The 13,380-nt window shown below is 47.4% G+C and overlaps 2 protein-coding genes across 2 annotated transcripts in view; both read left to right on the top strand.

Annotated features, from left to right (window-relative positions):
* The first annotated feature begins 227 nt into the window (after window positions 1-227).
* Window positions 228-3,046, top strand: LOC117748078 (cysteinyl leukotriene receptor 1-like). The gene is made up of 5 exons (XM_034557701.1): window positions 228-243; window positions 391-397; window positions 494-661; window positions 972-1,142; window positions 2,363-3,046. Exons 1-5 carry the CDS (start codon window positions 228-230, stop codon window positions 2,856-2,858), a joined length of 858 nt encoding a protein of 285 aa, XP_034413592.1. The 3' UTR covers window positions 2,859-3,046.
* Window positions 3,047-8,671: 5,625 nt separating this feature from the next.
* Window positions 8,672-13,380, top strand: part of LOC117747910 (kinesin-like protein KIF1C) — a 25,035-nt gene continuing 20,326 nt past the window's right edge. The window contains 1 exon segment of the mRNA XM_034557415.1: window positions 8,672-8,996. The gene's annotated coding sequence lies outside the window, so the exon portion shown is untranslated.

Genomic DNA, 13,380 nt, shown 5'->3' with positions numbered 1-13,380 from the left:
TGTATCTCTGTCTTTGTGAGGTCCTTCCATTGACTTCCATTCATTATTAACCCTTTATCATCAAAACATACAAACATGTATCTCTGTCTTTGTGAGGTCCTTCCATTGACTTTCATTCATTATTAACCCTTTATCATCAAAACATACAAACATGTATCTCTGTCTTTGTGAGGTCCTTCCATTGACTTCCATTCATTATTAACCCTTTATCATCAAAACATACAAACATGTATCTCTATCTTTGTGAGGTCTTTATAATTTAGTAGACTTATTATTTCTTCAAACTATTTTTTTTGACTACTATTGTTTTATCTTCTAACGTAGCTTGTATTTGTTTATTTTGTTAATGTAAAAAACGTAATCACATTTTTGTAAACATTATCTTTGTAGATTTTTTGTAAATCAAAGAAAATGTAACATTTAAACATTACATTTTTTTTATTTAATTTTTGTCACAGAATGTAAAATTGTGATCTTCACGTTTCCTCCCAAGAAGCTCCGCCTCCTACGTGGTCATGATGAACCTCGCCCTATCAGACGGGAGCTTCTCCCTTACCCTTCCACTGCGATTGGCTTATTACTTCAGGGGCGGGGTTTGGGACTTCCCTGATTGGCTGTGCCGACTGTGCGTCTACGGCTTCTACCTCAACCTGTACACGAGGTAACACGTGCACACAGACACACACTCACACATGTAAACAGACACACACACACTCACACATGTAAACAGACACACACACACTCACACATGTAAACAGACACACGCACACACACACACACACTCACACATGTAAACAGACACACGCACACGTAAACAGACACACACACACGTAAACAGACACACACACACGTAAACAGACACACACACACACACACGTAAACAGACACACACACACACTCACACATGTAAACAGACACACACACACACACACACACACAGGATAATAAGTGGAGCCTCTCTTCCTCCTCAGCATCCTCTTCCTCACTCTACTGAGCGTGCTCCGTTGGCTCGCCGTGAACCACCCATTACGTCACCGAGATCTGGTCACGCCCCCTCGAACCTTATTGGTCTGTCTGGGAGTCTGGCTGTTTGTGGGCGTGTCTTCTGTCCCCTTCTTGTTCAATAATGGGGTGACGGACAGGTGAGATGGAAGGTTTTATTATTATTTTTCTTTATCTTGAATTACTTTTTTACTATTATTACACATTTTATTATTTGTTATAGTTTTTTTTAACTTTATTTCTTGTTTTTTTTTATCTTTTATTTTATAATTTCTTACATTTATGTCATTAATCATATATGTTCTATTATGTTATATATGTTAATACAGTATGACTTAACTTTTTATTAAAATTATTTACTCTTAACATTTCTTTTTTTTAAAGTACCTTTTTTTATGTAATTTAATTTAATTTTTCATGCTTAAATTATATTTATACGTTTAAAAGAATAAGTACAAAATGATTTTTAATTAGTTTAATAATTCTAAACCTGATAAAGTAAATGCAGGTTAAAGACTGCGAGGTCATCCATCACGTAGAAGAGCAGCATGGCTGGTCCTGCATGAGTTCCAGAGGCTTAGAAACAGGCTTAAAGTGACACACGCACTGCAGCTGTATTTATCTCCATCTTCCTCAGAACTCATTACATCACCTCTCTGCAGCTTCTGAGCCGCTCCATTCTTCTGGTTTGGAGTTTTGCCTCTAAAGGGACGGACGTTTACTTCTTCAGGTTATTTTTAGCCTGAAGCTCCCCAGAGAATCAACCCTTCGTATTTCAAGGCCCCTTAGGGCCGTCTCCGGGGCAGCTCGAGCCTTTCAGCTTCTACTGCGTCGAGCACGAAGGTCTTTACGCAGTTTGTTGCTTTATTTTTATGAACCAACAAAATGATCCGTGAAGAATCAAGAAGACGACGAGTGAAACCGACAAGAAGCCTGAAGCCAACAGAACGGATCGTAATCACACTCAAATATCTCATATCCATAAACTACTTCATTTATATGAACCTAGTTCATACTTCAGCTGCAGTACTTACAGGAAGTGATTGTAGGTTCAGCCCCTTTACATCTGAAGAAAGAAGTATCTCTGAGGTGTAGTACAGTAAAAGGTACTATATGTACCTCTGAGGTGTAGTAAAGAGTACAATATGTACCTCAGAGATGAAGTATTAAGGACCATGATTCCATCGTGTCCTCGTACCGGCTTCATGGAGGAGATGAATCTTCTGACTTCATGAGGCTGCAATGACCTCTGCAGCCTCTGGGGGTCACTAGCAGCCCTTTGGTCCAGTAGTTCATCTCTAAATGGAGAGAATTAAAACATTTTCTAAAATGTTGTTTATCTATTGGTTCTGTCTTTCAGGGCGGGGTCTCTTCGTTGCTTCGAGCCATCTAGCCCCTCCTGGGGGCGTCTCCTGATCTTAAACTATGTGGCGTTGGCTTTCGGCTTCCTGCTCCCGTTCCTCACGATCATCGTGTGCTACAGCCGGATCGTCTGTCACCTGACGTCCCGCTTCGACGTCCATGGCGGCGCTCGCCGTTGCAACAGGCGGCGCTCAGTGCGCCTGGTCGCGATGGTGACGGCGACCTTCCTGCTCTGCTTTCTGCCCTACCACGTGATACGAACCCTGCACCTGCACGCCGTGTGCGGCGGGTGGGACTGTGAGGTCACGGTGGCGCTGCAGCGGGCGGTGGTGGTGACGCTGTGTCTGGCGGCCTCCAACAGCGTGGTCAACCCGCTGCTGTATTACTATGCCACCGGGACGTTCAGGGGCCACATGAGGGACGCTCATTTGTCCCTGAGGAGGTCCAAGAGGCCCCAAGTGACTCTGGTGAGCAGGAAGAACACCAACGCCTGACCCCCCAAAGCCTGAGCCCTGAACCCCTAAGCCTGAACCCCAAAGCCTGAACCCTGAACCCCTAAGCCTGAACCCCAAAGCCTGAACCCTGAAACCCTAAGCCTGAACCCCAAAGCCTGAACCCTGAACCCCTAAGCCTGTGGTTACCCCGTGTTAACCCCATGTTAACCCCATGTTAACCCCGTGGTTACCCCGTGGTTACCCCGTGGTTACCCTGTGTTTACCCCATGTTTACCCCGTGTTTACCCCATGTTTACCCTGTGTTTATCCCATGTTTACCCCGTGTTTACCCCATGTTTACCCCGTGTTTACCCCATGTTCACCCCATGTTTACCCCGTGTTTACCCTGTGTTTACCCCATGTTTACCCCGTGTTTACCCCATGTTTACCCCATGTTTACCCCGTGTTTACCCCGTGTTTACCCCATGTTTACCCTGTGTTTACCCCATGTTTACCCCGTGTTTACCCCATGTTTACCCCGTGTTTACCCTGTGTTTACCCCATGTTTACCCCATGTTTACCCCGTGTTTACCCCATGTTTACCCTGTGTTTACCCCATGTTTACCCATGTTTACCCTGTGTTTACCCCATGTTTACCCTGTGTTTACCCCATGTTTACCCCGTGTTTACCCCATGTTTACCCTGTGTTTACCCCATGTTTACCCTGTGTTTACCCTGTGTTTACCCCATGTTTACCCCGTGTTTACCCCATGTTTACCCTGTGTTTACCCCATGTTTACCCCGTGTTTACCCCATGTTTACCCTGTGTTTACCCCATGTTTACCCCGTGTTTACCCCATGTTTACCCCGTGTTTACCCCATGTTTACCCTGTGTTTACCCCATGTTTACCCCGTGTTTACCCCATGTTTACCCTGTGTTTACCCCATGTTTACCCTGTGTTTACCCCATGTTTACCCCGTGTTTACCCTGTGTTTACCCCATGTTTACCCTGTGTTTACCCCATGTTTACCCTGTGTTTACCCCATGTTTACCCCATGTTTACCCCGTGTTTACCCCATGTTTACCCCATGTTTACCCCGTGTTTACCCCGTGTTTACCCCATGTTTACCCTGTGTTTACCCCATGTTTACCCCGTGTTTACCCCATGTTTACCCTGTGTTTACCCCATGTTTACCCCGTGTTTACCCTGTGTTTACCCCATGTTTACCCTGTGTTTACCCCATGTTTACCCTGTGTTTACCCCATGTTTACCCCGTGTTTACCCCATGTTTACCCCATGTTTACCCCGTGTTTACCCCGTGTTTACCCCATGTTTACCCTGTGTTTACCCCATGTTTACCCCGTGTTTACCCCGTGTTTACCCCATGTTTACCCTGTGTTTACCCCATGTTTACCCCGTGTTTACCCCATGTTTACTCTGTGTTTACCCCATGTTTACCCCGTGTTTACCCCATGTTTACCCTGTGTTTACCCCATGTTTACCCATGTTTACCCTGTGTTTACCCCATGTTTACCCTGTGTTTACCCCATGTTTACCCCGTGTTTACCCCATGTTTACCCTGTGTTTACCCCATGTTTACCCTGTGTTTACCCCATGTTTACCCATGTTTACCCTGTGTTTACCCCATGTTTACCCTGTGTTTACCCATGTTTACCCTGTGTTTACCCCATGTTTACCCTGTGTTTACCCCATGTTTACCCTGTGTTTACCCCATGTTTACCCATGTTTACCCTGTGTTTACCCCATGTTTACCCTGTGTTTACCCCATGTTTACACCGTGTTTACCCCATGTTTACACCGTGTTTACCCCATGTTTACCCCGTGTTTACCCCATGTTTACCCTGTGTTTACCCATGTTTACCCTGTGTTTACCCCGTGTTTACCCCGTGTTTACCCTGTGTTTACCCCATGTTTACCCCGTGTTTACCCTGTGTTTACCCCATGTTTACCCTGTGTTTACCCCATGTTTACCCCGTGTTTACCCTGTGTTTACCCCATGTTTACCCCGTGTTTACCCCGTGTTTACCCTGTGTTTACCCTGTGTTTACCCCGTGTTTACCCCGTGTTTACCCCGTGTTTACCCCGTGTTTACCCTGTGTTTACCCCGTGTTTACCCCGTGTTTACCCCGTGTTTACCCTGTGTTTACCCTGTGTTTACCCCATGTTTACCCCGTGTTTACCCTGTGTTTACCCCATGTTCACCCCGTGTTTACCCCGTGTTTACCCTGTGTTTACCCCGTGTTTACCCTGTGTTTACCCTGTGTTTACCCCGTGTTTACCCCGTGTTTACCCTGTGTTTACCCCGTGTTTACCCCGTGTTTACCCCGTGTTTACCCTGTGTTTACCCCGTGTTTACCCCGTGTTTACCCTGTGTTTACCCTGTGTTTACCCCGTGTTTACCCCGTGTTTACCCCATGTTTACCCCGTGTTTACCCCGTGTTTACCCCGTGTTTACCCTGTGTTTACCCCGTGTTTACCCCGTGTTTACCCCATGTTTACCCCGTGTTTACCCCGTGTTTACCCCGTGTTTACCAACGCGATGTCGAAGTCTGTAGAAATGCAGAACATGTGCATTAAGGGTCCAAAAGGTCTCAGAGGCTGATCCCTGTCTGCAGTCGTTTTCACTTATTTCCTGTTTCTACAACTTAAAACACAACATCATCATAATCGTGATGTTCATACAAGATTTAAATGTATTTAATTGTATTACAATTAAAATAAATATTTATAGCTTTCTTCTAAAGTAAATTAATTATTGAAAGCATAAGACTGATTGATGTTGTTGAGGGTTCAGGGGAAGTAGTACATTACTACATGTACCTCTGAGAAGTATTACAGTACTACATGTACCTCTGAGAAGTAGTACAGTACTACATGTACCTCTGAGATGTAGTACATTACTACATGTACCTCTGAGATGTAGTACAGTACTACATGTACCTCTGAGAAGTAGTACATTACTACATGTACCTCTGAGAAGTAGTACATTACTACATGTACCTCTGAGAAGTAGTACATTACTACATGTACCTCTGAGATGTAGTACAGTACTACATGTACCTCTGAGAAGTAGTACAGTACTACATGTACCTCTGAGATGTAGTACATTACTACATGTACCTCTGAGATGTAGTACATTACTACATGTACCTCTGAGATGTAGTACATTACTACATGTACCTCTGAGAATTAGTACAGTACTACATGTACCTCTGAGAATTAGTACAGTACTACATGTACCTCTGAGAATTAGTACAGTACTACATGTACCTCTGAGATGTAGTACATTACTACATGTACCTCTGAGATGTAGTACATTACTACATGTACCTCTGAGATCTAGTACATTACTACATGTACCTCTGAGATGTAGTACATTACTACATGTACCTCTGAGATGTAGTACATTACTACATGTACCTCTGAGATGTAGTACAGTACTACATGTACCTCTGAGATGTAGTACATTACTACATGTACCTCTGAGATGTAGTAAAGTACTACATGTACCTCTGAGATGTAGTACATTACTACATGTACCTCTGAGATGTAGTACATTACTACATGTACCTCTGAGATCTAGTACATTACTACATGTACCTCTGAGATCTAGTACATTACTACATGTACCTCTGAGATGTAGTACATTACTACATGTACCTCTGAGATGTAGTACATTACTACATGTACCTCTGAGATGTAGTACAGTACTACATGTACCTCTGAGATGTAGTACAGTACTACATGTACCTCTGATATGTAGTACATTACTACATGTACCTCTGATATGTAGTACATTACTACATGTACCTCTGAGATGTAGTACATTACTACATGTACCTCTGATATGTAGTACATTACTACATGTACCTCTGAGAAGTAGTACAGTACTACATGTACCTCTGAGATGTAGTACAGTACTACATGTACCTCTGAGATGTAGTAAAGTAAAAGGTACTATATGTACCTGTGTCTTTCCTGACTTCCAGGCGTTTTCTGAACCCACCCCTTCAAACACACACACACACACACACACACACACACATGCACACACACACACCTCGTGATGTCTGATGTTTTGACTAAACACACACTGAGGTGATAAGATAATATTTACCTGAGCCGATGATCTCAGATCAGCTGTTGCGTGTGTGTGTGTGTACATGTGTGAGTGTGTGTGTGTGTGTATGCGTGTGTGTGTGTGTGTACATGTGTGAGTGTGTATGTGTGTGTATGTGTGTGTGTACATGTGTGAGTGTGTATGTGTGTGTGTGTGTACATGTGTGCGTGTGTGTGTGTGTGTATGCGTGTGTGTGTGTGTGTACATGTGTGAGTGTGTATGTGTGTATGTGTGTGTGTGTGTACATGTGTGCGTGTGTATGTGTGTGTGTTTGTGCGTGTGTGTTTGTATGTCTGTGTGTGTGTGTGTGTGCGTGTGTGTGTGTGTGTACATGTGTGAGTGTGTATGTGTGTGTATGTGTATGTGTGTGTACATGTGTGCGTGTGTATGTGTGTGTGTGTGTGTGTACATGTGTATGTGTGTATGTGTGTGTGTATGTGCGTGTGTGTGTGTGTGTGTATGTCTGTATGTCTGTGTGTGTGTGTGTGTGTGTGTGTACATGTGTGAGTGTGTGTGTGTATGTGCGTGTGTGTGTGTGTGTGTATGTCTGTCTGTGTGTGTGTGTGTGTGTGTGTGTGTATGTATGTCTGTGTGTGTGTGTGTATGTCTGTGTGTGTGTGTGTGTGTGTGTGTGTATGTATGTCTGTGTGTGTGTGTGTATGTCTGTGTGTGTGTGTGTGTGTGTCTGTGTGTGTGTGTGTGTGTGTGTCTGTGTGTGTGTGTGTCTGTGTGTGTCTGTGTGTGTGTCTGTGTGTATGTGTGTATGTGTGTGTGTGAGTGTGTATGTGTGTATGTGTGTGTGTGTGTGTATGTCTGTGTGTGTGTGTGTGTGTGTGTGTGTGTGTGTGTGTGTGTTCAGACCAGACCGAGTTAGAGACACAAGTTTGAATGAAACGAGGTTCATCAGCTGTTCCCGTGTGGTGACGTCACCGCTCTCTGTTGCTCGCTCTGTTGAACACCGGGGCTGCTGCTTTGACTTCCGGTGTGCGCGCGTCTCCGGTTCCAACGCGACGTCAGAGGGGAGGGCATGGTGACAAAGATCGTTGTGTTGGAGAAGAGGTTTTCCTCCATCAGAACAAAAGAAGTTTCTGTGGGTCATACATTATTTACTCGGGATACACATTATGCTACTTTCAGAATAGTACTGATATAAATATATAATATAACTGACTACATTTACTCAAGTACAGTTGTTAGGTATTTGTACATTCATTCTCATGCTACCTTTTACTATGATTTCATCTGTTCATATATTTTATCTGATTAGTTGCTTTATGAATTATATGAATAGTATGTCATAGATTAAACTGCCCAACAGTTTTTTAAACCATTAGTACTTTTACTTGTAACATAGTATTCATAAAGTGAGGCTTTAGTATTGTGTTATTAGCTATTTTAATTTAACAGAGTAGTTGTTCAAGGTGAAATTAGTACTTTTTCTGTATTAGAGTTTTTGTACAGTGTGATTTTAGTACTTTTGCTCTAACCAAGTATTTCTAAAGTGTGATATTTATACTTATATACGTGTGGTACTAGTACTTCGTTACATAGTACAGCTGATAGTTTTCGTCAGTAAATAACAGTCAGAGTGAGACCTCTGTCTGACAGCCCACCGGAGGAGGAGCAGGGGGCGGGGCGGAGCGTCTCGAGCTCCAGCGCTGAGGCCTGATTGGCTCTCCCTCCCTCCCAGCTCCTGCGCTCCTCCGTCACGAGGACGCGCTCGCATTCACACGCGCACACCCGCCGCGCGGCCAGGCCACCGGCCAGCCTCTCTGCCCCCCCCCCTCTCGCTTCTTCTTTTTTTTTTTCTTTTCCGTTTTTAAAACTACATTTTCCGTTAAAACTTCACGTTAAAACCCGGTTGACCGGTAACGTGCCCCCGGCCCCCCGCCCCCCCTCACCGGACCGGACAAACCACCGGATTACCGAGTTTCGTGCCGTGCTTCTCCGCCCTGTAGCGGGCCTCGACTTCTCCTCGTTTACCGGCGGTCAGAGCTACCGGACGGTGACGTCATCACCGGGGAAAAGTTTGTTGCACCGGAGGAGACGACGCTCGTGAGTGTTTGAACTTTTCCTCAACCCCAACCCCCCCTTTCCCAAATGTGTGACTGTACCGACAGGCCCGGACCCGGACCGGGACCCGGACCGGGACCCGGACCCGGACCGGGACCCGGACCCGGACCGGGACCCGGACCCGGACCGGGACCGGGACCCGGACCGGGACCGGGACCGTCTGCTCGCCGTTAGTTTGTCGGTTGTTTAGATGTGAGGACCGTGGAAACTATAACATTTAAATATTATTTAATATAATATAAAGTAGTACAAGTTACTATAAAATAACATAATATTAAGTCTTAGAAATGTGTGTGTATATATATATATATATATATATATATATATATATATATAAAAAAGGTGGACATCAAAGATTAATAATAATATCAACATTCCAATTTATTAATAATAATAATTGTATTTAAATATGATTTTATCACAAAGAATGAGAAACTTTTAGAGGCAACCTTGCTGTCGTGTGTGTGTGTGTGTGTGTGTGTGTGTGTGTGTGTGTGTGTGTGTGTGTGTGTGTGTGTGTGTGTGTGTGTGTGTGTGTGTGTGTGTGTGTGTGTGTGTGTGTGTGTGTGTGTGTGTGTGTGTGTGTGTGTGTGTGTGTGTGTGTGTGTGTGTGTGTGTGTGTGTGTGTGTGTGTGTGTGTGTGTGTGTGTGTGTGTGTGTGTGTGTGTGTGTGTGTGTGTGTGTGTGTGCAACGGGAGGAGCCTGGAGGGGGTAGTTAGCTTAGCATTTAGCTCAGACTTCCTCATTGTTTCACTAATTCCAGGTTGTTTTTGGTTCCTCAGAAAACTGAAATGAGTATAAGTACACAGACGTGAGTACTTATACTCAGACGTGAGTACTTATACTCAGACGTGTGTACTTATACTCAGACGTGAGTACTTATACTCAGACGTGTGTACTTATACTCAGACGTGAGTACTTATACTCAGACGTGTGTACTTATACGTGTACTTATACTCAGACGTGAGTACTTATACTCAGACGTGTGTACTTATACTCAGACGTGTGTACTTATACTCAGACGTGAGTACTTATACTCAGACGTGTGTACTTATACGTGTACTTATACTCAGACGTGAGTACTTATACTCAGACGTGAGTACTTATACTCAGACGTGTGTACTTATACTCAGACGTGAGTACTTATACTCAGACGTGTGTACTTATACGTGTACTTATACTCAGACGTGAGTACTTATACTCAGACGTGTGTACTTATACTCAGACGTGAGTACTTATACTCAGACGTGTGTACTTATACTCAGACGTGAGTACTTATACTCAGACGTGTGTACTTATACTCAGACGTGTGTACTTATACGTGTACTTATACTCAGACGTGAGTACTTATACTCAGACGTGTGTACTTATACTCAGACGTGTGTACTTATACTCAGACGTGAGTACTTATACTCAGACGTGTGTACTTATACGTGTACTTATACTCAGACGTGAGTACTTATACTCAGACGTGAGTACTTATACTCAGACGTGTGTACTTATACTCAGACGTGAGTACTTATACTCAGACGTGTGTACTTATACGTGTACTTATACTCAGACGTGAGTACTTATACTCAGACGTGTGTACTTATACTCAGACGTGAGTACTTATACTCAGACGTGTGTACTTATACTCAGACGTGAGTACTTATACTCAGACGTGTGTACTTATACTCAGACGTGAGTACTTATACTCAGACGTGTGTACTTATACTCAGACGTGTGTACTTATACTCAGACGTGAGTACTTATACTCAGACGTGAGTACTTATACTCAGACGTGTGTACTTATACTCAGACGTGAGTACTTATACTCAGACGTGAGTACTTATACTCAGACGTGTGTACTTATACTCAGACGTGAGTACTTATACTCAGACGTGAGTACTTATACTCAGACGTGTACTCTGTAACCAGACTCCATGAGAAGAACAGTGACATTAACTTCAAATGTCTGACATGCCTTTCTGAAGTCTGACACACACACACACACACACACACACACACACACACACACACACACACACAGATGCTGCTTGAGGCGTCCGGTACCGATATTTCCCACCGCCAGTGAAGGCAGCACGCCGTGGTGTGAACAGGACGTTCAGCTCGTGTGAGGCCGAGTGTACAATGCTCTTCACTGGCTGGTCGGGTCAAGCTGACGGCTATCTTTAGGTGGGTGTGTGTGTCTCTGTGTGTGTGTGTGTGTTACAAATGGTCTTCATACCACACAGACACACAGACACACACACACTCAGACACACACACACACACACACACACAGACACACACACACACACACACACAGACACACACACACACACACACACAAGGTAACAATATGTGAGGTGCGGGTGGTTTCCATGGCGAAGATGAACCATAACAAGAGGACAGGAATGTAAATGGAGAGAAAATAAGTGGAAGAAAGGGAGGAAAGGAGGAAGGAAGGGAGGAAGGAAGGGAGGAAGGAAAGGAGGAAGGAAGGAAGGAAGGGAGGAAGGAAAGGAGGAAGGAAGGAAAGGAGGAAGGAAAGGAGGAAGGAAGGAAGGAAGGGAGGAAGGAAAGGAGGAAGGAAGGGAGGAAGGAAAGGAGGAAGGAAGAGAGGAAGGAAAGGAGGAAGGAAAGGAGGAAGGAAGAGAGGAAGGAAAGGAGGAAGGAAGAGAGGAAGGAAAGGAGGAAGGGAAGGAAGGGAGGAAGGAAGGGAGGAAGGAAGGAAGGGAGGAAGGAAAGGAGGAAGGAAGGGAGGAAGGAAAGGAGGAAGGAAGGGAGGAAGGAAAGGAGGAAGGAAGGGAGGAAGGAAGGGAGGAAGGAAGGGAGGAAGGAAGGAAGGGAGGAAGGAAGGGAGGAAGGAAAGGAGGAAGGAAAGGAGGAAGGAAGGGAGGAAGGAAAGGAGGAAGGAAGGGAGGAAGGAAGGGAGGAAGGAAGGGAGGATTGTTGTCATCTCCACCTACAAACTGCTGCTGCCTCATCACAGCCTGACTGTGGTGCTGCATCGGGGACCACACGCAATGAGGTCCTGAACCACAGAGACCTCCTTATTGACCCTGTTCACGGGACCGGCGGCGTCCACGGGACCGGCGGCGTCCACGGGACCGGCCACGTCCACGGGACCGGCCGCGTCCACGGGACCGGCGGCGTCCACGGGACCGGCGGCGTCCACGGGACCGGCGGCGTCCACGGGACCGGCCGCGTCCACGGGACCGGCGGCGTCCACGGGACCGGCGGCGTCCACGGGACCGGCGGCGTCCACGGGACCGGCGGCGTCCACGGGACCGGCGGCGTCCACGGGACCGGCCGCGTCCACGGGACCGGCGGCGTCCACGGGACCGGCGGCGTCCACGGGACCGGCGGCGTCCACGGGACCGGCGGCGTCCACGGGACCGTCCGCGTCCACGGGACCGGCGGCGTCCACGGGACCGGCGGCGTCCACGGGACCGGCGGCGTCCACGGGACCGTCCGCGTCCACGGGACCGGCGGCGTCCACGGGACCGGCGGCGTCCACGGGACCGTCCGCGTCCACGGGACCGGCGGCGTCCACGGGACCGGCGGCGTCCACGGGACCGTCCGCGTCCACGGGACCGGCGGCGTCCACGGGACCGGCGGCGTCCACGGGACCGGCCGCGTCCACGGGACCGGCGGCGTCCACGGGACCGGCGGCGTCCACGGGACCGTCCGCGTCCACGGGACCGGCGGCGTCCACGGGACCGGCGGCGTCCACGGGACCGTCCGCGTCCACGGGACCGGCGGCGTCCACGGGACCGGCGGCGTCCACGGGACCGGCCGCGTCCACGGGACCGGCCGCGTCCACGGGACCGGCCGCGTCCACGGGACCCGCAACGCCCCCGGGGCCGGCCACGAGGAGCGGCGCGTCCACAGCGAGCTTCTCCGCGCTCTTCTGCTGCTTTTGCGGCCACGCAAAGCGCTTATGTCCCGCCTGTCCACAGTCGAAACACTTCATCTGCCCCGAGCTCGCGTACACCAGGTATAACCCTTCCCCGTGCCTCACCTTGAAGGACACCTCTAGTGACTGTGGGTGACTCTAAAAACATAAAGACCTGCGTCTGAGGGACAGGACGTGTCTCAGCTTGGGGTCTTTACAGCCCAGACTCACCGCCTTGAACCCGCTAGCGAACTGTCCGAACCTGCGCAGCTCTTTCTCCAGCAGGTCGTTGGGAATAAACGGAGGAACCCCGGACACGGTGATGCGCGTTGAGGGCGTTGACAGCGGAGACACCTGCACGAACAGGTCTCTGATGAACACTCTCCACTAGTTTAACCACACGAGCCTCGCTGCTCACGAACACGACCACCGCCTTATTCATCCTGGAGGCGAAGGAGAGATGCTCGTGTCCCACCTGCTCTC

This window comes from Cyclopterus lumpus, chromosome 18 (genome assembly GCF_009769545.1).
Source record: "Cyclopterus lumpus isolate fCycLum1 chromosome 18, fCycLum1.pri, whole genome shotgun sequence".
Taxonomy (NCBI): domain Eukaryota; kingdom Metazoa; phylum Chordata; class Actinopteri; order Perciformes; family Cyclopteridae; genus Cyclopterus; species Cyclopterus lumpus.
The sequence above is the reverse complement of the archived record's forward strand: the minus strand, read 5'-3'. Positions and strand labels throughout refer to the sequence as shown.

What these genes read in the sequence shown, in the direction of transcription:
- LOC117748078 (XM_034557701.1), top strand. An exon ending in TACCTCAACCTGTACACGAG is followed by an intron (nt 662 to 971) that starts GTAACACGTGCA and finishes CTTCCTCCTCAG; the next exon opens with CATCCTCTTCCTCACTCTAC. An exon ending in AATAATGGGGTGACGGACAG is followed by an intron (nt 1,143 to 2,362) that starts GTGAGATGGAAG and finishes TCTGTCTTTCAG; the next exon opens with GGCGGGGTCTCTTCGTTGCT.